This window comes from Centropristis striata, chromosome 17 (genome assembly GCF_030273125.1).
Source record: "Centropristis striata isolate RG_2023a ecotype Rhode Island chromosome 17, C.striata_1.0, whole genome shotgun sequence".
NCBI lineage: Eukaryota > Metazoa > Chordata > Actinopteri > Perciformes > Serranidae > Centropristis > Centropristis striata.
The window spans coordinates 8,790,465-8,815,365 of NC_081533.1; the positions used below are offsets into that span (position 1 = coordinate 8,790,465).

At 38.6% G+C, this 24,901-nt stretch overlaps 1 protein-coding gene across 1 annotated transcript; it reads right to left on the minus strand.

Annotated features, from left to right (window-relative positions):
* Positions 1-3,679: 3,679 nt before the first annotated feature.
* rab1ba (zRAB1B, member RAS oncogene family a) lies at positions 3,680-23,629 on the minus strand. Its single transcript, XM_059354608.1, has 6 exons — positions 23,306-23,629; positions 16,123-16,195; positions 15,895-15,990; positions 9,970-10,065; positions 7,949-8,080; positions 3,680-4,482 (listed from the first exon to the last, which is right to left on the minus strand). Exons 1-6 carry the CDS (start codon positions 23,317-23,319, stop codon positions 4,288-4,290), a joined length of 606 nt encoding a protein of 201 aa, XP_059210591.1. The 5' UTR covers positions 23,320-23,629; the 3' UTR covers positions 3,680-4,287.
* Between the last annotated feature and the right edge of the window lie 1,272 nt (positions 23,630-24,901).

Here is a 24,901-nt window from a genome sequence, read left to right on the forward strand (position 1 = left end):
CTTGTTGATTTTACCATTAATGCACCAACAGGTGCCTCAATGATCAGAACACAACGTCAAATCTGCTCACATAAACAACAACTGCTGGCTCCAGTTTGTTCTTCGCAAGAAATTCGATCATCATTCTGTTGAGAAGGCTGGAGAACGCTCTGGGAAAAGGCTGCTTAGCCTTTGGCAAAAACCAATCCATGAAGGAAACTTAGCAAGAGTTTGTGAAGAGAATACACTGAAATTATGGACAGAAATATGTGCCACCAGAAACTGAATTTGAATTATTTATATTTGAATTTGAATTGCTTACCTTGAATAATTGCATTACAAACTAAATTTGAATCACATAATTTGAATTTGTTTTGTTCAATTTCAATCATTGCATTGAAAAACTGAATCTGAATTGTAATGTGAAATTGAATTTATTAGTGATGAACTGAACATTCAGTTCATCAGAACAGAACTACTACATATTTGCCATTAATGCCGGCTGTCTTGAATAGAGCCTGATTGATATGTTGATATATGCTGATTTTATCACAGACATATCAGTATCAGCATAAATGTTGTTCAAAATGTGCCAATATGATAACTTATTTTTGTTTATACAGAATATTATGAAAAAAAAAAAAAGATGCTTTGGTATTTTATAAATGATGTCATCACATCCCCCTATTTGACATTGTGAGACAACAGATGTCCCACCTAGTTTATTATAAAGGACTTCAATGTAAAAAGACCAATTACACAAGTGACACAAACTGGAACACTCTAGCATCTGATTGGAAACGTGAACGGGGCAGGGAGATAAAAGACAGGTGTGAAGCATGTGTCCAAAGAGGTCACAGTTAAGTTTGACGAACGGGACGATCTGAGGGAAGGAACAGCAGCTTTTGTAAGAGCCAACAGACACACTCACACCACATCTCCACCTCAGCTTCATCTGCAAACAAGCAAGAATGTAACAACATCCTAACAGCAACTCTGGGTCACCTACTGAACATGAGAGTTTTAGCTACTTGTACAAGTCGTCTCTACCAGAAGTATGGATGAGGACATAAAAAAACAAGAAAACCACAGCAATAATAAAACAGTAATTGTAAGATAGATGCAGAATATTGCCAATTGCTTCTGTTCTAGTGAAACTGTGCCCCCTCAGCTGTATGCAGCGTTTTCTGCCCTTGGTCTGTAATATTTAGTGTCATCTCAGGAACCGTGCTAAATGTTACAGCATTTTGTCACATTGCTTTCTTTTACATATGAAATGAGGACTGAAGACTAAAAAAGAAAAACTAACACCATATATTGCAGTTCTCCTAACCGCCGCCTCCAGCCCCGATCTGACGTCTACATGTGGAATTAACTCCCCACAGTGGTCCTCTTCTACCTTTAAGTGTTGAGCAACTAGTTTGTCTCAAGTAAACCGTGTTAACTTCCTGTTAGCGACAGAGCTAGCTGGCTTGCTAACCTAACTGGTTAGAAGTGGGCTCAGCAGTCACAGCAGCTTGCCACCTGGCCCCACAAGTAGTCACCATGCTACCTTTATCTTTTCAGGAAGATGCCATCAATAGACTTTGCATTGCTTTTGAAATGCTTGTCGGATAGAGGTACAGCATCTAAACCCCCCGGTTCTGTGATGCAACCGCCAGTGGAACTTTAATCCGAAAAGCATGCTCACTGCATGACTACATGTGAAAAGCTGTGGAAGCAAGCCCTCTTTTTTATTCTCCACGCAACTACTTCCATCATCTGTAAACAGTATATGAGAAGGTGTGTTCAGACAGAACAGGAGGAGGACTTTATAGCTGACTAGAGTCACTGCATACAAAGTCACTGAAAAGGCTTGAGTGGGCATGAATAGACGCCAACTCACTGGATGCACTGCATAAAAGGTGTGTCTAAAACAAGATAGAAACACTAAATCTGAGGGAGATGATCTTACTGCATGGACAAATAATTTACCTTGACAAGATTTCTTAAAATAAGAAATGAACTCTTAAAACAAGATAAATTAAAGCTGCAAGCAGCGATGAACTGGCTCGAGCAGAGTGCACTGACAAGTATTTGTTTCTTACCAAGATAAAAAAAACTTAAGATTTAGAAGTGTTAGATCATTGATCTTGTTTTAAGAGTTAATTTCTTATTTTAGGTGTTCAACATGCTTATTTCTAGATTTAACGATCTTAATTTAAGAAATCTTGTCAAGTGAAATTATCTGTCCATGCAGCAAGATGATTTCCCTCAGATTTACTGTTTTTATCTGGTTTTTAGACAAACCTATTTTGCAGTGTGGATGGCACATACTGAGGCAAAAACATATCTGTGGGAGTCAAAATTGTTTGAACTTGGAAAAAAGGCTTGTACTGGGTCGTCCTGACTTAAACATAAAAAGGGATACTGGAGGGAAGTAATAAAGGCTGAATTGTACACACACACACAAACACACACACACACGGTCAGTGTGTCCTTTTTTAGCAGGTTTACAGCTAGAGGCATCATGCTGCCTCACCTGCTGGCTGCAAAAAGTGTGATTTTAGATGTGCTGACTAACATAGAAATGAATATAATTAATGCAGGACATAAAAATAGTCCTCAGTTGCCGCTGCTGTTTACCGTTACTCTACAGATTAAGGTCAGTGGCTGGATAGAATAATGGCACTTGGCTTGAGAGGCCACTGTGTGGGGAAAGCCCCACACTCACAATGTCAAACACCTGTAGAGTGAATTTCATGCCAAGTGGGGCTGACTGCCCATCACTGCACTAACACCGGCTATTTGCCAAGTACTGTTGTCCTCGTGTGCTCATAGCTGGCAGACGTTCCTATTTCTCTTAAAGAAGACAGCAACTGGGCCCCCATGAGTGACAGCACCAATTTGAAAAAATTAAAATGAAATAAAATTGCCTTTTTTCTTAAACTAGTTATGCATTAGTTTGCCTTACCATTTATTTCCTCCGAAAAATCGCTGCTTGCATCTAAAGCCCCCACAGTCAGTACAGTGGCCAAATTAATATGAAAGACATTTTGCTAAAATTGCCTTTGCTTCCTGTCTGAACACACCTTGAGAGAGAGAGAGAGAGAGAGAGAGAGAGAGAGAGAGAGAGTGAAGGCTGGAGGGGGAGGAGGCTCACTGAAAGGACTTCCCTGGATCCTCATCAATAAATGGCAATGATGAGTCACTGTTCAGGAACACTTCCTACTGCGTACAGAGCATCTACAGTGTGTGACTCAAGCACACTGCACCTGTGTGTGTGTGTGTGCACTGCAAAAAAGGTGTGTCTAAAAACAAGATAGAAACAGTAAATCTGAGGGAAATGATCTTGCTGCATGGACAGATAATTTACCTTGACAAGATTTCTGAAATTAAGATTATTAAATCTAGAAATAGGCATGTTGGACGCTTAAAATAAGAAATTAACTCTTAAAACAAGATAAATTATTTAACACTTCTAAATTCAATTTTAGAGTTAACTTCTTATTTTAAGTGTTCAACATGCTTATTCCTAGATTTAATAATCTTAATTTAGGAAATCTTGTCAAGGTAAATTATCTGTCCATGCAACAAGATCATTTCCCTCAGATTTAGTGATTTTATCTGGTTTTTAGACACACCTTTTTTTTGCAGTGTGTGTGTGTGTGTGTGTGTGTGTGTGTGTGTGTGTGTGTGTGTGTGCGTGTTTATGCAAGTAAATATTGTCGGGGCGAGGTGGTTGTGGGGGGGAGGCAAGTGGCCCTAAAATGAGATCAGCAAAGACAGACACAGCTTGAGGAGAAAAAGTTTTTGGCCAAAAAGGCTTAAACCTCTTTAACCTCTGCCACCCCACTACAGTCTGTGTGTGTGTGTGTGTGTGTGTGTGTGTGTGTGTGTGTGTGTGTGTGTGAATAAGCTCACTGGTATCTAAACCTAATCTTCACTGCCTCCATTCCACTCTAAATCGATACCAATCTTCCCCCGTATCCGTTCTCTCTGTCCTCTGTCCAGAGAGTAACAGAGGCCTTGGTGTCTGTTTTTCTGTCCCTCCCTCACGTTCCTCTCTCCTTGTTTGATGGCTCTACAGGCCCAAATTAACCCTTGTAAAGTTTCAATCTGTTTTCTGATCTGAACACTCTTACAGTTTACTCCTCTGTTGGGCCAAGCGTCCCCAGACCTCCCGGCGGGCTGACAGTAGGGGTGTTATGGAGGAGCGGTGGGTGTGTGAGTGGCAGAGATGATGGAGGGAACACAGAGGGAGAAGAAAGGGAGATTTCAGTGGAAATGGTGGAGGTGATGGTCTGGGTGGTGGGGCGGTGGGCTCTTTTAACAGCAGCCCCCTCCAGACTGCCTGACGGGGGTGCTCTCGATTTTCAAGTTGGGCTTGTCTCCGCCGGCGGTGGCCCCGGGGCCCATTCGCTTCTTGATCTCGGCTGCCATGGTCATGAAGGCTTGCTCTACGTTGGTGGCGTTCTTGGCGCTGGTCTCCAGGAACGGGATGGCCAGAGAGTCAGCGAACTCCTGCGAGGAAACAGCCAGGAAACTTAGAGTGACACTGTGCACTCCTAACACACACACAGCAAACACGTCTTTGTTCCATAGCAGGAAACATTTGTTTTATATCACTGTGTATATTTATTTAACTGAATATTTTTGAATGAATCAATGATGGAAAAACATAAGTTAAAGCAAGGGCTGGGCGATATGGACCAAAAGTCATATCCCGATATATTTAGGCTGTATATCCATATACGATATATATCCTGATATTTTTATCACAAAAGGGAGAGCAAATGTTCAGTCAAAGTCAAATATGACATGTCACAAGTATCACAAGTATTATTGAATATTTTTTATTTAAGTGAACATAAATACTGTATATCAACAGGAGTACCTTTTTTTTTTTTTTTTTTTTTTAAATCAAAGCTCCATGAAGTGCACATTTAAATTAAAAAAATATCTTCATATCTTCAAAAATAGCATATTAAATAAAATGGGTCAATCTTTTTCTGAAATAAATATAATTATACGAGAGAAGAATAAAACATTACAAAATAACTAAATGTGACAAACCCTAGTAAGGGCAGCATTTATACATAAAGAGAGAAAAAAAAATTGAACTATATCGATATATGCAATATGGTCTAATTCCATATCACATTTAAAAATATATCGATATATCTTTTATTTCAATATATCGCCCAGCCCTACTTTGTCTCATGACAGAAAACATTTGTTTTATATCACTGTGTATTTAACTGAATGTTTTTGAATGAATCAATGATGGAAAATCATTAGTTGAAGCCCCGCCAAAAACCTATTGACTTCAGTTGTTTTACCTGCTTGTCCACTCTGACAGAATGAACAATTCAGTTTGATCGGTCATTGAACTGTTTAATATAAATGTACATAATAACAGCTCGGATGTCAAGTGAAGTCACTCACCAGAGCAAACACAATGACTGAGAATTCTCCTACGGGGTTTTTGCATTGGATTTTGGATCATTGCAGAAAATAAGCTCTGTGGTAATCACACGTTTCTGATGCTGACACGTTTTGTTCAGCAGGATAATCTTCACAAGTGAACACCACTTTTATTATGTTTGAAGCGTAAAAGTAGCCGACATTAGGGGTGTGCCATATCGTATCGTTCACGATTATACCGGAATATTTTTTTTATGGGTAAAAAAAAATGCATATCATGATATTGGCAACCTTCCTACTTCTTGGCGTAGTGGCGGCCCACTATAGTATCATGTGCTGCGCTAACATCACATTTCAAGCTACTGAAAGTATATCTACACTATTCATAATATCAAGTTATTTTGCGTTTCGTCTCTGCTCAGCAGAGTGTCTGTCACCCGACCCGCACCTCTCCATCCTCCTCAGAGACATGCGCGCGCATTCACACATTTAAACACACGCGCTGAATACAGCAAGCTGCCGTACCCACCTACTCTCCGTGTGCATCTGCGTGTGCGCGCGCCAATCTAAATCCTATCAACCTGTCCGTTCTTGTCAGAGGTCCAGACGGCCCAAACACACTGTTGCACTATGCCGTTCGTTAGCCACGAGCTAACATTAGCTAGCAATTAAAGTTGTTTTGGTTTTAATCACAAAAAGATATCGCTAAACAATGCCGCTTTCAAAATAAAAGCACAGAATCCACCTCAGAATTTACAAGAAGACTGTCAGAATAAGATGCCTTAAATAAATCATAGAAGAACCCTTATTCTCCTTTACAATAATTAATTAAAATAGGCAATGATTAAGATCAGTGTATATGATGGAATAGTGGCATTAGAATGTGTGAGAGGCTACAAATTTGGGCTTTTATGAAAAAAAAATGCTCTAGTCCACACAGTCTGGACCCCCCAGACTCCCTAGATGGTTATTTTTTATTATTTGCTATTACTCAAGAGTCAAGAGTACATTTTTTGTATTTGGCAACTGTTGAGATTAGCAATTTACACTACATTTAGATTTATGATTGATTTTTATTTTGTTGTACGATTTTTATTTATTGATACAGACTAAAAAATATTTTTTTTAAATATTTTTCAGTATTTTTTAATATCGTCAAGTATATCGTTATCGCAAAAATAATGTGAAATATCGTGATAATCTTTTAGGGCCATATCGCCCACCCCTCACTGACATAAGTAAAAACCTAACGTTATGCTATAGCAGCGAGTTCCCGTCCGTTTCTGGTGTGATGTTTAATGTCCCTGTCACTGTAGATTCATTTAGCCACTTGTTAGCAATTGCCCTTTTAAGGACACATCTAACAATTCACAATCTGTGATATCTACTAACGTATTTTATGTTGTACAACAAAACGTGAACATCTCTTCAGCTTCTGTTACCACAGACCTTATTTCAGGCATCTAACTCATTCAAAATCCTCATCGAGTTTGAGAGGATAAACCAGGCGGCAACCTCCGGGTCTGAGCATGGAGGCAAACCAGGAAGTGCCTTAAGCTGCATTCTACCAAAAATTCCAGCAGGGGGCGCTAAGTTTGGCTGCAAAAAAAATCTGTCCATTGATTTCAACGAAAATAGAAGATAAAGAATCGTATGATTTGGGGCGTGGCTACCTTTGATTGACCGGTCACTAACAAGGTGAGCAGTCATCAGGAGAGAAGCAGAACAATGCGTATCCACGGCAACGTGTCAATAAAGTTATATATAATGTTATATAGATATAAAAAAAAGGACGTTTAGCGGTTTGGTCTCATAACTTTGACCCTTTCACTGTATTTTAACTTAACGACAGTTTATTTGAACGTTTTGTTCATTAAATGTCTTGTTCAGCGTTTGGTTGGACTAACAGACACTCCAAGGAGTCGCTGCTCAGTTTTCTGAGGTCAGTAACATACATTTTGTTTTTGTTTTTTGCTAGGCAAAACTTACATCCCAGTTAATGCTCCACTTAATGCTAACATGAGTCAGTCAGGTTGAGGTGTAGAGAGGCTGTAGTCAGTGATCAGATCCCTCTCGCTTCTCCACAGTCCAGATACGGTCTGCTCCCCGTATCGGAAACAAGATGGCGACGAGTGTAACGCTGAACTCGATGCTTCCAACGGGCCACAAACCAACGGGTGACATCACGGTGACTACGTCCATTATTTATATACAGTCTATGGGATAGAACCAGGGGTGCTAAAATGCTAACTTACTCCCTGGTTTAATAATGAATTCCTGTGGCGCACTATTGTTGCACAAACTTTCTCAATTTGACAGAGGTATTGTTTTTTGCTGTTAATAATAATAATAATAATAATGATAATGATTAACACTTAGCGCAATGGGCATTATCCTGCAAGAAAGATGAGCAGGAAGTGTTGAGTCTCCTTGCAGTGCTGTACAAAGTGTTTTCAGCAGAGTGATGAGTATGACATGACTTTTTATACATGATACTTCATGCTGAGCAGCCATAACTGCATCTCTCCTCACAGAGGCCCATAATAAGCATTTTGTTTCTTACCTTGGCTGTTGTGTAGTCCACTACTTTCTTAGTGGTCAGGTCACACTTGTTGCCCACCAGAAGCTTGTTGACATTTTCACTGGCGTAGCGGTCGATTTCCTGAAGCCACTGCTTGACGTTGTTATAGGACTCCTGCACAAAGACAACATTATGAGCATGACAAACAGTGGAGCCGACTGCAGGTGACTGAACAGGTTTTTAAAACCGCTGTGACTGGAGGGTGCGGTTTATTCAATGAGAGGAGATCATTAACACCTGCACAATCTAATGAAATCCACTAATAAAGCAGTGCAGTCATAAGTTTTTCTAGTGGTTCTAATGTTGCAGCATGTCTCAACATTTCACTCCTAGTTTAACATGTGAAGACTGTTTTAACAGCAAAGTCTAGCAGAGTTCTAAGAGCAAAAATCACATTCAAATGACTAATTATTAATTAGCTCTATGCATATTTTCACTTTGTTTATTTTACCAGCTGTTCATATGAACTTTGATTGTATCTACAAATCATGATTATTTATTGCCCATGTCAGCTGATCTGGCTCCAGTCCACTCGGTGTCTGCTGAGAGACGCCAGGAGACCATAAATGTGATTAATGGAAAATTACATTTTTAATTCTTGGTTTACATGAGGATTGTGTAGAGTCTACACTGTAGACGATACACCATATTCTGTTAGAAAAAAGAGGGCATATTCTAAACCTTGACAACAGTTAAAATTGAGCATTTTCCTTTCTATTACCATTATCTATGTCATGCTGGAACCAGAAATACTTGGGATTGCCTGTTGATGTATTTCAGTCTTCAGATAAACAAACTGAACTTCAGCCTCCCAAATTTGTACTTGTGTGTTCAATCAAACAATTATGTTTTGGAGCCATTTATTATAAACAACTAGAAAAAATGGATCCTGCAAATGAAATGCTATGCTCCAGATTGTCCAGAATTCAGATGCCAGACTTTTAACCAGAACCCAGGGCTGGGCGATATATCGATATAAAAGATACATCTATATATATTTTTAAATGTGATATGGAATTAGACCATATCGCCTATATCTATATAGTTCATTTTTTTTCTTTTATATATAAATGCTGTCCTTACTAGGGTTTGTCTTATTTAGTTATTTTGTAATGTTTGTTATTCTTTTCTCATTTAAATATATTTATTTCAGAAAAAGATTGGCCTTAAAGATATTTTTTTTATTTAAATGTGCACTTTATTGAGCTTTGCTTTTTTTTTTTTAAAAGTACTCCTGTTGTTATACAGTATTTATGTTCATTAAAATAAACAGTTTCAATAAAACTACTTGTAACATGTCATATTGGGTTTTGACTTTAACTGAACATTTTCTCTCACTTATACTGATAAAAATATCAGGATATATATCGTATATCGATATTCAGCCTAAATATAGCGAGATATGACTTTTGGTCCATATCGCCCAGCCCTACCAGAACCTAGAAAAATGATCACATCACTCCTAGCGTCCTTACACTGGCTCCCAGTATGTTTTAGAATTGATTTTAAGATTTTACTGATTACTTTTAAGGCCCTTCATGGCCTCACTCCTTGCTACATCTCTGACCTCTTAACACCTAAACACCAGTCTGTACTCTGAGATCCTCGGTTAGAGGTCTCCTGACTGTTCCAGAGGCTGAAAACTAAGAGGGACAGAGTGTTGGCAGTCAGGGCCCCGAGGCTCTGGAACAACCTGCCTGAGGAAATCAGGTCGGCTGGGTCAGTGATCTCTTTTAAGTCTCTTCTTAAAACATACTTTTATTGAAGAGCCTTTCCTGATTTTACCTGAACTTTACCTTCCCTTGAACTGTATTTTAATTGTACAGAACTATGTCAATCTCTGAAATGATTTGTATCTGTTGTTTTATTTCTGTTTTTAACTTGTCTTTGTAAAGCACTTTGTAACATGCGTTTTGAAAAGTGCTCTATAAATAAACGTTATTATTATTATTATGTCCACATGAAAAGCTGGAACTGATGTCCTGCTCTGACTTCTGACCCACCTGATCCGTTACGTCATATACGACTATGATGCCATGAGCGCCGCGGTAGTAACTGGAGGTGATGGTGCGGAACCTCTCCTGACCTGCAGTGTCCCACTGAGAGAGACACAGGAAGAGACAGAACACGACAGCAAGGGCGAAAAGGTTAGGAACCAACACAACAAAATACTTTTTTTATAAAGAATCTGAACAAATGAATAAAACCTCCTGAAACTGACTTTGAATGAAAAAGCTACATTTACTTTGATTACATTTACTTTATTTATGTGTCAACAGACATTGCAAAATAGATGAGTTTAGAAATAATTGTTGGATAAAGACAAGCAGAGTGGTGAGTATGACATGACTGCTGTTGTAATGATGAAATTATTGATGTGTAAATGCACATTATGCACGTACATACATTCATTTGCAAGCTAATAAAGTACAGTTCATATCCCCAGCTTAATGTTTGTATTAGCGAGCTCACTTTGTTCATGCTGGCCACAACACTTGGCTGCTCATTAAAAACAATATTTAATTTAAAGTACTGCACGGAAAAAATAACTTTGATGTAGTCAGTATCAGTCAGGCTGCCTAACAAGCCAAGTGTATGCTGTATTCTAAGGCCTGATTTCCACCAGGATGGCTGGGCTGCGGTCGCCGTTGCTGATCGCTGCCACTCTAATCAATGAGAGCATTTCCACCGGGCACGCCGCGTAACGTCTCAGCAGCGTCCCAGCCGCGGCTCTCCGCTCTGCAGCGCTTTCATTCTGTAGAATTTCTATTTTTGCTGCGAGCCGTTGCTAAACCGCATCAAGCTCAACAGAGCAGATCACACCAGACAGGAAATCCGACTCAGAATCAACGTAATACACTTCCGCCCCCTTTCAAAATAAAACACAATACGCACTTCGTGCAGCCATAAACTACTTTGCATCAACATTATGTTATGACCGTGGGCACCAGATCAGCAATCAATCAATCAATCAAAGGGTCTCAGAGGGTCGGAGACATGGACGATGAGAGACTGTGTACGAAAGTGGAGGGCTGGAAATATACTGGCAGTATTATTTCTTATTGGTTAACACATTTGGAAAGAAATGCTCAGAATGAGCGTCTGTTGACGTTCCGGGTCGTCAATAATTGATCCATTATTTCTGACATGCTATTAGACACCTGTATAATCAGAGAAGAAGAGCCTTGATGCACTTCTACCACAAAGGTAAATATTACATTATTTTGAGCAATATGTTGATAATTCTGCAATGAGAAATTAGCTTTAGCTCAGTCTGTAAGCTACCACAGCTGACAGAGTCAAACGGAAGGACACAAATTTCATCATTATGTTATGATGGGATGTTCCCATCCCATGAGCGTTCACAAGCAACCAAACGAACCATAACAAGGATTTAACCGCACCAGAGTTCATGTGAGCATTCCTCTTTGGGTGGGCCGATGTTGAGAAAAACAGATATCATGATATTTCTGACCAAATACCTTGAGATGATATTGTGACCATATTTTTGGATTGACTATTGGTGCTTTCAATAAAAACTTACAAAATAGGCTTTTTTTGAGAAATAATAATCAGCATGTGGATATAATGACTAAGTGGGTAAAGGCAAATAAAAGAAGTGCTAGAGAAGTCTGGTAGGTTCAGAAATGACATCCCTTTACTGATGCAGCATTTAAAACCAGGAAAAGACACACTATAATAACATATTTAAATTCTAAGATAATGTCTAATCTCAAATCACAATATGTATATATATATATATATATATATATATTTTGATTCAATGAATAAACTTTGTAAGCCAGAGCTCCAAGTCCCCTCTTAGACTCCATTTGATACCCCTCTGTTGTCCTCAACCATTGTGTTGGCAACTTAAACACTTTGTTAAACAAAAAAAACCAATATAAATAAAGCTTCCTTTAAACCTAAAGCACTGAGTGATCATAATTGGTCCTTCTTCACTTCCATACGTAATAAAACGTAATGTGTAGTCATTGTCATGGGTTCTGCTTTTGTTTCCACTGTGTCCACCCTCTGTGAAGGTGAGTTCCTGGAAATTAATTTGAGCACTGCTTAGGAAGTGACACTTAATCCAAGTGCCAGGAACTTTCAGGGGCTTGGAGGCGGTGCTGTCTTACATGACTGGCCAAGCAGATGTCACAAGAACGACTACAACTAGTACAACAACTCTAACGGTTTTACTCCTGCATCTGTAAGGAGTTGGTCAACCAATAATAAAAAAACAACAACCTTGATGGTCAAACCAAGAGGCCATGCAGAGGGAGCTGCAGTCAGGGGTTATAGACCAGAAGATTTCAAAAGATACAACCCAGAACAGAACAGTGCAGGGAAAAAATAAAGAGACAAAACGATTATAGAACTTTTGAGGATCGAGATGGAGCCAATCACAAAACTTGTCCTTAAACAAGTGATAAGAAGAAAAAACATCCAACAACAATATCAGCTTCACTTGTTCATTGCTGTCTGCTTACTTCTCTCACCTACCCAACTAGAGCTGCATGATATTTCTTTTTTAACCCTTTAACTGCATGCTCAACCATTTGGTAGAGCACATTCTGAGTAACCATATATCAATGAAAGGAGTGCTTTACTGAAATCCACCTGATTGAGCCATCTTTACCACTTGGCTGAGGTTTGTTTTTCTAAAAAACAATCTGCTAGATGTCACCGTGTCTTTAAATAGTATGCCTCTTAGTCCCGCCCCCAACCAGGAAATCAGAAATAAGAAAATCACTCCAGATGTTTGGTCTGTTTTTGGTGAAATTTTGAAAGGTTGGTAATTTTTTTGTACTGTCAGACGCCTTACTGAGCAGAATAATGTTAAAAGATTCCACAAAAAAACTGTAAAGAATGTATAATAATTTTTTAAAAACTATCTCAACCAAACAGTTGATTTGGCACTTCATGGTTAGCTTATCGGTATTAAGCTAATGTCATTATAATGAATTATGTGCTATGAAATCACAACTTCTGATCATTCACTGCTGTAAATATGAAACATTTAATGTTATCCCATCATAAATATGCTGAAATAATTAATTAAGTGTGTAGTTTTGTCACTTTCTGAGATGATTTAGAAGTAAATATGGTAATTTAGTCTAGTCGTAATCCCCATAGGCCCAATAGTAAACCCAGAAATGTTGAGTACCCTAAAGTTTTATTGCAGAAATGTCATCTATAGGCCTAATGGATGGAATTTAACATGGTTGCTAAAAGTTGCACTTTGGGCAATTTGCATAATTAGCATAATAAGCCAATAAAGTCAAGACACCACAGGTGAATAGGGTAAAAAAATTAGGAGGCTTTACTCCTAGGAAATACCATTCCTGGTCTCAATACAGTGCTTGGGGAACCTGATTCCACTTATAGTGACCTAAAAGATACTGGGACGGAGTTCTTTGTCGCACTGTATGGGCAGAAGAAGGCCAAGTGGATGAATATCACTCGCTACCTGATCTACAGTCGCAGCAAAAAGCCTCCTAAACTGAAAAAGCTTCCTCCAACTGATGCCAACCTGATGCTGCACATACTGCATGCTCATCTTCAGGTCATGTTGTGGAAGGCTGCAGGTCAGAGACCCTCCTGCAGAGGCCAGAGACATCACAACGTTTGGGTGGGAGGTTGCTAATGAAGGGGCTGTCATGGCCGTTCTTGCCATCCAGGCAGTGGCTCCAGTAAATCTACCTGATGTCACCAGCTGGAGCTGCAGCACATTGAAGGCCTGCAGCAAAGGAAACTGCAGCTGCCATGCTGCAAGTCTCAGTTGCACTGACTACTGCAAGTGTGAAGGGGTGAGGTCCGCTGCTGCAACCCATTCACAACACATACAAATAAAGACCAAGAAGATGATGAGACTAAAGGGAATGAGGAAAGAAATGATGAAGATGGTGAAGGCTATTGTGTGGGAATGTGTGGTTGTTAAATATATGTGTGTGTGCGTTTGCATATATATATAGTTATTTTACAGCATGTGTGTGTGTGTGCGTGCATGCTGTTTGCAGTTCTTGTATATAGTTATTGTGTGTGTCTGTGTGCATGCTGTATAAAGTTCTGTCTTTTGCTGTATATAGTTCTTGTGCATTTGTGTGTGTGTGCATGCTGTATATAGTTATTTTGCACGGGGCACTTCATTTCTTAATCTGTCCGTCCATAGGTCAACACTGCCTCCTGACCAGGTTCCCTAAAGGTTTTCACCAACTCAGACTCAACTCAGACCCCCAAGTGTACATGTTTACCCTTGGAAAAAATATTTTGAGCATGACTTTATCAAACGATCCGTTTTTGCCTGTATGCAAATGAGTGCATATTTGATGAGTTATGGCCTCATTTGCATATGTAAACATTATGCAAATGAAATCATGACTATCACAACTAATTCCATTTTTTAACAAAATGACAAATGCTGGTATACCAATATTTTTACCATTGTAAGATAATGTGGTTTGTAGTTGTTTTTTTAAATTTGTTTTACAATTACTAGATGGATACAAAAAGGGGTTAAAGGGTTAACATACACATTGCAGTATGTGCATGCACAATTGTTACATTGCTGGAAGCACAATGTCAAGTAAGGCAAAATACCTCAAACACAACATGCTACAACTTTTGTAATGCTTGATACAGGAAGGAAGACTTGCCTGGTTTGCTTCCATTCAATTATCTACAGTCCAGGTGGGCCACTACACTTTCATTATGAACTGGAAGTTGTTGTTTGTTTTTACTTTTCAACAGGTGGGTCTGGGCAGTCTGCCCAAGGGATTAATCTCAGCTGGTCATCGAGGAGCGCTCAGTGTGGGAGGATCCACTAGTCTCCATGGCACCAGCTGACCATCGCTAAGAGCATTTCCTCAGTGGCCGTATGCCTTGGCTGGCTCGAGACCGGCCTTGAAAGGACCGGGGTGAAAGTCCGTCCATGACCTTTACAACACACCTCGTCTGGACCTAGCCGCATCCCGAGGCTGTGAACACTGTGCTCACTGCGCCCTCTCACACCGAGGGGAAGGTTGGGTCAGATTGGGGTCTATGGTGATGTCAGTAAACCACCCAACCCCTCTTGAAACACAGACCTTTCTGATCCCCCTACTAGAGAACAGTGGCTGATTGTTGTGGAGGAGATTTATGATATGGAGAAGTTCACACATATAATTGATGAATGTGAGAGGAACAGTATGAAGGGAAATGGGAGAAATGGCATTATTACAAAAAGGGTGAGGGTGATACCACTGGTAACTAAAGTAATGATAACTGAACAGGACAGAATTGTTGCATTGTGACTGAATGAAAGGACCTATAAGCTGCTACTGGATGTTTTGTTGTTGTTGGGGTTATTTTATGTGTGTATTATTGTATTTAAATGGAGAAAAAAAAAAACAGAGACTGAAAATTCATGTAGGCTTTTTTTCATATCGCTATATATATATCAAATATTTAAAAAAATGAAAGTATGTATGTATATGTATGTTTTTATGACATCATGCTGTCCTATAGCAACCTGCTCCTAAAAAATACTTTTTTAACAGTTTCTCCATTGAAAATTGGATATATCTTCGAATGTATCAAAACAAGAATACAGAGAAAACCCACTGATCTCCAGGTGTGTTTGAAACAATCAATAAAAGCAAAGAAATAAAACTAACTAACAAACCAACCAACTGTAAAACACTTTTAATTGTATGTCTGCTTAACATACTAGATGTCTTTGGGGCCGCATAGCCTGTTCCCTTAACTAAAAAAAGGATCCATTTACAGCTTGGTCTGAATGTAAAACGTACGCACACTCATGCACGCACGCACACAATGCCTCTTGTGTGTTTTGATAACAATGGTTGGACCTAAGCCCCAGCTCAGGTGAGGGTTACATAGAGTGTTCTGTGTGTGTGTGTGTGTGTGTGTGTGTGTGTACTTACAATCTGCAGTTTGATGGTCTTGCCATCCAGCTCGATGGTGCGGATCTTAAAGTCCACTCCGATGGTGCTGATGTAGCTCTCTGTGTAAGTGTCGTCCTGCAGAGAGGGAGAGCAGGACAGGGCCGGCCAACAGCACAATGAGGAGATACAGTTGGGACAGAGACATTTCATTTTTTAGCCAACAGTAATGAAAAATCATGTTTTAGAGGGTGAGGCAGAGCTACTTACAGCAAAGCGCAGCAGAAGACAGGACTTTCCCACTCCAGAGTCTCCAATGAGCAGGAGCTTGAACAAATAATCACTGAAAGAAAAACAATCCAGGTCAGAACAGGGAGCACATTTCTACCCTTACTGCAGCTACAAGTGCTGACTCGGCCTGTTGTGGTGCTAGACCTTACCAGTGTTATACAGTGTGCAGGCCTACACTGGTTTCATTAGTTGGACCCAACTATTTTCTTTAGAGCTGCAACAATTATTCCATTAATCGAACAATAATCAATTATTAAATGAATCGTCAACTATTTTGATAATCCAATAATTGGTTTGAGCTGTTTTTTTTAAAGACAAGAAGTCCAAATTCTCTGATTTCAGCTTCTTCGATTTGAATATTTCTGGTTTCTTTGTTCCTTTATGACAATAAACTGAATATCTCTTTGGTTTGTGGACAAAACAAGAGATTTGAGGACGTCATCTTGTGGTTTGGGAAACACTGATTGATATTTGTCAACATTTTATTGACCAAACAACTAATCGATTAATCGTTTAAATAATCGACAGATTAATCGATAATAAAAATAATTGTTAGTTGCAGCCCTAATTTTCTTTAAGTTAATTTGTATGTCTCAGCGCCCACATTCATCAAATTCATTAAAACTCTACTTTGCAAAATAATAAGGTTTTTATCAATACTCATTGGGATAAATTGCTCCGTACAGCAGCAGCAGCAGAGAGCCAACACAGAGCTCTGCCCGATGCAAGCTGGGACTTGATGTTCAAGGCAACATTCATGGGCCAGCGCTACCAACCCAAATGTTAAAGAGATCAATAGGGCATCCTCTGGCAGAGAGCTCACCCTGCAAGAATGACCGTTCCACAAGGTCCCCGTCAGAGAAGAAAAGGAGGAGGGAGCCACTATCAAACCCCAAGATGATCTGGTTTTAAAAATCAAAGTAAGCTGTTTGCAGATATTGTGCGTGTTCAGACAAATATCTCCTCTTGTAAAATATCCAGTATAATCACTAACACTGTCAGTGTCAGTGTTGGAGTTTATTAACCAAAGGGAAAATGTCTTCACCCTGGCATCCCTAGTGATGACTGTGTCAAAGATTGACTGAAATTATTCTCCTGCAGAAATCTGTCTGGGTTGCAATGTTTCAACACCAGTACTAGGGATGTTAATATTTAACCATTTAATCGCTGACTGGCAATCGGGCTTAAAATATTGTTTGAAAATGTCCGAAAAAAGGAATTAAGGATAATTCAGTTGCATGGTAAAAGAATGATTTTACCTAATGGCTGCCACTGATGCTGCTGAGGGAGAGACAGCTAGCTGCCAGGCAGGAGATATATGATGTGGAAGGAGGTTCTAACTCTGCCACATTGGTACCATCTGAGGAGGTATTCTCAGCCATGCATTAGCACCATGACTGACCTGTCCACTGTACTGAGGACTGGCCTGTTTATTGTATTTTAGTGCTATTTAATGTCTGAAAAAGTGACTTTTAGATTCTGAATATTGCTGAATATTCTAAAACTCATAAACACAAAGAAGAAGAACACTTTCTACTCTCAGCTCCAAACCTATTGGTTCCTACTGAAGTGGGGCAACTGTTTGCAGATCAATAATATTAAGCTACTCTAGGGCCGGGCAGTATTCTGGCATGGATACACTCGTATCATGTGTTTACATGCACAGTTTAATCGAGCTATGCTTAAAAATAATTTCGATATTATCGAAAAATCGAAATCGAAAAATCAATATTGCCGTCTAATAGGACTTCTGTCCTTGTCCCAGTTTACATGCAACTGAGAAAACGGAATAACTGATGGGAATGCGTCGTCCACCTCAACACTGGGTGGTGATATGCGTCGTTTCAGCGGGTCAATATGGCGCCCTTTCTGGTTGACCTCAGTTCGAAACTTTGTGCCATCGCTACTGACCGGCTAATGCGACACTGGCTAATGCGACCGGCTAATGCGACCGACTTTCTTGGATGTTTCTGTTCCGGGGTCATACGCCAGCAACGGGATGGAACATCCGGAGCATGCGCACATGAGTTGTCTTGTCATACATGCTGGTGAAAATCCTATTCCAATCACATTATCTGGGTGTCCTAATCAGAGTTAGAGAACTCCGACATCAGTCAGCCTAACACGTTTACATGCACTTCTGTTGTCCAGTTATAGTCAGATAAAGGCAATAATTTGTTTTTTTCAAGTGTCATCCAGATGTACTGACTGATGAGAATACACAGAGAGTGGGAGAAATCAGGGTGGGTTAAAAGGTGTCTGAGGGGCCCTACTGTTTATCCGGCCCTGCTGACATCACTTTTTGATTTTAGCGTCCACACCTGTCCAGCACTGATACCTAAACAACACCTTTTTGAAAATAATATATTCAAAGGAACATAAACATTTGTTTTTCTGTTGAGACTCTAGTACTAGAAGCCCCCCCCCCCCCCCCCACCTCCAACCCAATCACTGAGAGGAAAACAACATCACATGAATTTGACGCACAGCACAGACAGCTGTGGAGAATTGCCCAATGCAACTGCTATTCTTGTGTCATAGGAAACTGAGACCCGTCGTGTATCACAGCCTGACACTCAATCACCCGGCAATATCTCACAAACACTGAATGGAACAGCACTTTTGCAATCAGCCCAGCTCACATTTCTACATGACTCTAACTTGTGTTGATGTGAGTTGATGCTAAGGGCCACCAGGTGCGCTCAATCATCATTGATTGCAACAGCCAAGTGATTCAACTGAGTGATATGAAACGCAGCAGTTACACTGAACCTGCCAGCTAACAATAGTTTAGTGTGACAACATAAATAGCATTACTGCCACATAAGTAGGACTGTTTAAAACATTTTAATACTACTGCTAAAATAATAAATGAGCTTTGGCTTTAACCTTACAAGAACAAAAAAATAGTCTGGAAATTAATCAGAAACGCATATTATTATGTATTATTAGGGCTGGGCGATATGGACCAAAAGCCATATTGCAATATATTTAGGCTGAATATTGATATACGATAAATATCCCGATATTTTTATGGCAAAGTGAGAACAACTGTTCAGTCAAAGCCAAATGTGACATGTCACAAGTAGTTTTATTGAAACCGTTTATATAACTGAACATAAATAATGTATAACAACAGGAGTACCTCTACCCTGTAGTAAAGCTCCATAAAGTGCCTATTTAAATAAAAAAAATATCTTAAATAAAAGCAGCAGCTTGCCTGGAGCAAGGATCACAGTCCAAATTTTAACTATATCGATATATGCATATGCATATCTTTTATATCGATACATCACCCAGCCCTATGTATTATTCAGAAAATTAAATTCTACAAATAGAGACACAGCATAGCTGTCCCCCAACACTTTTACATTCCTTTTCATTAAGCATAACCATCTTCTTTATGCCTTTGTCATTGTGTTTTGTCTAGAGATTGATTTGATAGGTTATGTCAAAGCATTTTATTTGTATTTGAGGCAATACCCCTCTTTAATAGCCTAAGAGCCTAAGAGTATGTTTGTGTTTTTAAAAAAAAATGGTTTTATGTTTACTTTAATAAACTACAGATTATTACATCTTTTTTTTTTTTAATACAAAAGAACAGAACATTTGTAAAAAAAAAAAAAAAAAGATCAATTATCTTATTGGTACTGACCTTGAGAAGAAGGTAGTTATCAGTTATTGGTATTTGCTAAAAGCATTGTTTTGGCTTTATCACCTGAATTAGTTGAATTAATTTTATACTGTTTAATTTAGGCAAAACTCTTAGTTGTTGCGTTGAGACACAACCTTAAAAACTGATGTTAACTATGAATTAACTGTAGGGACATTTTGAAAGTCATAAATGTTAATTTGTCATTAATAAAGGGCTATTACAACCTATCAACTCTGCAGCTGTAAATGTTAATAAACTGTTAATAACTGGACTGTAGTCCAAATGCCCTGCAGCTTTTTTTCCCCTTCACAAGACATGTGGTCAAACAATCCATCAGAGAATAGGGCTGGACAAAATAAAAATATATATATTGTAAAAAAACAAACAAAAAATATCTAGTGTATACATTTTCCTATATAGTTTCTATAGCAATGTTGGAAAAAAAAACAGCAGCCCAGCTGCATTATGGCAATATTTACTTAATTTGGACACTGTAGACATGGTTTTGCTAATGGATACAAAAATAGGATTTACCATAGGGCTGGGCAACATGGACCAAAAGTCATATCCCGACATATTTAGGCTGAATATCGATATACGATATATATCCCGATATTTTTATTCCAAAGTGAGAGCAAATGTTCAGTCAACGTCAAATATGACATGTCATAAGTCATTTTAATGAAACCGTTTATTTAAGTGAACATAAATACTGTATTCTGGAGTACCTTTTTTTTTTTTTTTTTTTTTTTTAATCAAAGCTTCATAAAATGCACATTCAAATAAAAAAATAACTTAAATAAAAATAGCCTATGAAATAAAAAAGGCCAATCTGAAATAAATATATTTATATGAGGAAAGAATAACGAACATTACAAAATAACAATGTGACAAACCCTAGTAAGGGCAGCATTTATATATAAAGAAAGAAAACGTTTGTAACTATCGATATATGCAATATGGTCTAATGCCATATCACATTAAAAAATACATCGATATATCACCCAGCCCTCCCATAGGATAGACTAAGATGTAAAATGACCTTTATCAGGATAAAGGATTTTGACCATATAGACTCCCTCTCTCGATTGGGTTTCCTGATTTACTTGAGAGTGAGTTAAAAAGAAAACAAGCGCCATGTTAGGATAAACACTACTCTGAAGGGATTTGTTTTTTAACCTGACAACCCAAAACATTGATTCTCATGAACATGGTTCAGCTCATAGCAATAATCCAAGAGCATTGAATACATATTTTCTTTGACCCTTTCCAACATATAGAATCTAAAGTCACTGTTTAATATGAATTTATCATTTAAAAAAAATTAAGGTATTTTCTGACATTTTTAGAGACACTGAGCAAAATTCATTACCAACACATTTTTAAATAAAAAAAACAACAAAAGGTTTTTTTTCTTTGGAAAGCACTAAAATATGCTCAAGGGTAGCTGGTATCACCAAAATGTACTTTATTAAAATATACACATATTTTAATGCAAACGATTCTATCATTACCGTAACATCCAACCATTTTTCCACATCAATTTTCATTCAGATTTTGTTCTTTATACATTGTTAAAAACCATTATATTTGATTCAATTCTGTTAAATTATACATTTTTAAACAAATGTATATTTATTTTTTATAAAGTTTATAAATATTTATGGTATTTAAGTGTGGGGAAACCATGACATTTTTATCTGGATGCATTACGGTAATGAATTTGTGAATCAAAAATATGTTTAAAAATATATAAAATATTATTTTTGTATAATATATTTAGTTTAATAAAGTATGTCGTTATAATCTTCACAGACATAGCTTAAACTGGCTTCATGAGAATCACCCAATAGGTGGTATGGACAGATGGGTAGGCCTAGAACTGCTCTGTAAAGCATCAGTAAATTATTTGTTAACCATTAATAAACCACTAAATTACCTTTACAAGAAATACCTTACTAGAAAGTGACAAGAATACCCTGGCCCAATCAAGTGTAGTTGCAGTCAGACACGGTGTGTAATGGCATATCTAAGAAGAGACATGGTTACACAGTGTATGTAAACAAACGGGGGATGAGGATTGTCTGCTCAGGGTGTGGAGGTGTTAGCTAAAGCTAGTTACACAGGGCTCCATACGGATACAAAGGACAGCTTCCTATCCACAGGCGGCTCCAGGACAGTGAGACGTTTCAGCACCGATCAAGATATTAAGTGACAAGCGGGTGTCCTCTCATTTCAGGGCTGCAGGTCAGCCGTCAGACAGCTGCTACCTGCCCTATCAGCTAGCGTTAGCGTCCACACGCTACGCCATGGAGCCAGTTAGTGTTGAAACCAGTAAGGACAGAACACCGGTGTTGTGCCGTATTAAGCACCCCTGCCGTGAAAAGCCCCCCCTCAGATCTCTTAATATAACACAGATCTCTTATTCACGAGTAAATGTCAAAAAGGACTAAATGCTCATGTTTAATTTACTACAAATGACAACGTACACACAATGACAAAAAATTATATTCTCATTCCATGTCACGTTCTGTTTAGCGTCCAGTTTTGTGTTAATGATTCATGTTTAAATGCGCTCATGGATTCCACAATAGTCATACTTTCCCACAATCACAGTCACAGATAACAAAAATCGGGTAAATGGTTATTGATGTCATTAATTAATAGCCTGCTTACTGTGTTGTCTTCCATAATATTTGTAAATTTATATAATATAAACTCCTAAGTATGTGTTTGTGTGAGTGTATATATATATATATATATGTATATTGAAGTGTCAGTGTGTTGTTTTTTTTCTTGGTCTACTTATCATTGAATATAAACTCCCAAGTATGTGTTTATGTGAGTGTGTGTGTGTATATATATATATATATATATATATATATATATATATATATATACGAGGGGGTGCTTTTCACGGCAGGGGTGCTTAATACGGCACAACACCGGCACCAAAAGGGAAGCCATTTCTGATAGATGAAAAAAACAAACAAACAAACTAGAAACCGATTTGTTGCCTATCTGAATAAACCGAGCGTGTGTCCATATGACCAACAATAGGCTGGCTGTCTGTGGAGGCTCCAGGTCAGACATCACACATATGTTAGCGTTACTTCATTACTCACAGTAACGTCACTGTTGAGCTAACGCTGTTGGTTTCTATTGTAGTCTCTGGATGTATGTACTGTTATTGTGGTATTTTTATTATAGTTTTACACGTCGGACTGTCAGTTAATGTGTCCCGTGTAAAGGTCGCGTGCCACAGCCGTTACGGTGGAGCACGAGCCAACTGTCAGCTGACGGTTAAAGAAAACACGTCTCGAGACTGACACATTAAAGGAGCTGTCCGCGCCCTGCTCACACAGCTAGCTAACATCTGACATTTACCCACCATTAATTAGCCTTTGTTATTAATATACGGTCACACCATACACCACATGATACAATAATGATCTCTAACTGAACACGACAATGGCCGCTTGTGTTAAATGTGCCGTTAAAACTCACTATTCGGGATTCATGGTTTCACTCTGGATGTTTTTTGTCGGCGACTCGACTCTTCCTTCCTACTCCGGTAAAAGATGACTTGTAGGTCCGGGTACCGAGGCACTTAGATGGCTGTTCTACCGTCTCCGTTACTGTCCCGGGTTCGTTCTGCTGTGTTCAACCTTTATTGCTTTAAATATCCTTAATTCTAGCGGACATATCCCTGTTTCCTCGGGTCAGGCTGCTGTATTTTACTCTGTTTTCTGCCGTTCTGTGTCCGTTGCTGCTAGAGGCTCAAGATGGCTGCGCAGGTGCGGTAGTGACGTAAGGTGACGTGTCACTACTCGGCTCGGCATCAACAGATCTGAGCTTCATCAGCAGGCAGAGAGGAGGGGTCATGGGATTTGTAGTTCTTCGTTAAAAAAGTGGGTTTTTTTTTTTAACTTTATTGAAAGTCAGGTATTACAAACAGCAGAAACACAGAACATTAATACAAAACAAAAACAATGCCAGGGGGTCACAGTATATAAAATAATGATGAATTAGTTGGTTATAAAGAGTGCATAGCTCAGTGCTTTTGATGGTTCTTCTGTTTGTTGAAGGTTGGATTGTTGTAATGTATTGTTTGAGCTCCTTCTCAAAAATTAAAAAAGATAGTTTGTGATTAGAGAATTTGGATTTGTGTATATGGTATTTTGCAAGTATTAGGTTGATAATGGAAAAATTGATCTTTGTTGTTCGTAGGATAGGAGAGGAACCCAAACAGTAGGCTACATTTATATATTTAAGAGAGACACCAGATAAAATATTCCGGGAAATAAATGTGCAGACATCTGGCCAGAAAACAGATACAAATGGACAGGACCAGAACAAATGACACTTCATAATGTTTGCAGAATGAGCAGTTAACATCAATGTCCTTTTTGTATCTTCATAGAAATAAACTGCAGGGATAAAACCTATGAATCATTTTAAAAGACACTTCTTTAATCTTATTTATAATCAGATATTTAGACGGAAGGCACCAGATCTTCAAGTCTGGTTAAAAAAAGTATTCTTAACCCTTGTGTACTCCTCCGCTCGACACCTCAACCTGACTGATTCATGTTAGCATTAATGGAGCATTAACTGAGATGTTAGTTTTGGCTAGCAAAAAACTAAAACTAAATGAATGTTACTGACCTCAGAAAACTGACCAGCGACTCCTTGGAGTGTCGGTTAGTCCAACCAAAAGCTGAACAAGATTTGCGATTCTTTTGGGAAGTCTGTTTTAACTTTTAACGTTTTAGCAGTAACAGCTCAGCTCAGCTGTCAGTCAAAATGCATTAGCCAATAGGAATGCACCCAGAGAAACCCGCCCACACGTGAAATTTGTGCCAGAACCGCGGGCAAAAAGGCTGGCATCGCAAACACAACAGAATCTAAAATGCGAAACCAGCAGCAAACAAAAAAAAAAACAGTATTTCAAAGACTTAAAGACAGATTTATTTTGCAATTACACAAGTGACTTTGAGTCACTGACTTTGAGTTTATTTTTTTTGTTTAAATTTTGTATTTGATATTTTGATTAACCCTTTGGAGTTTGGGGCTATTTTTTTTTTTTTTACTCTTTTTCAT

Coding starts and splice junctions, on each gene's coding strand:
- rab1ba (XM_059354608.1), bottom strand. Junction 8,081..9,969: donor TATATGACGTAACGGATCAG/GTGGGTCAGAAG, acceptor GTCTTTGTGCAG/GAGTCCTATAACAACGTCAA. Junction 4,483..7,948: donor TGGACTACACAACAGCCAAG/GTAAGAAACAAA, acceptor GTTTCCTCGCAG/GAGTTCGCTGACTCTCTGGC.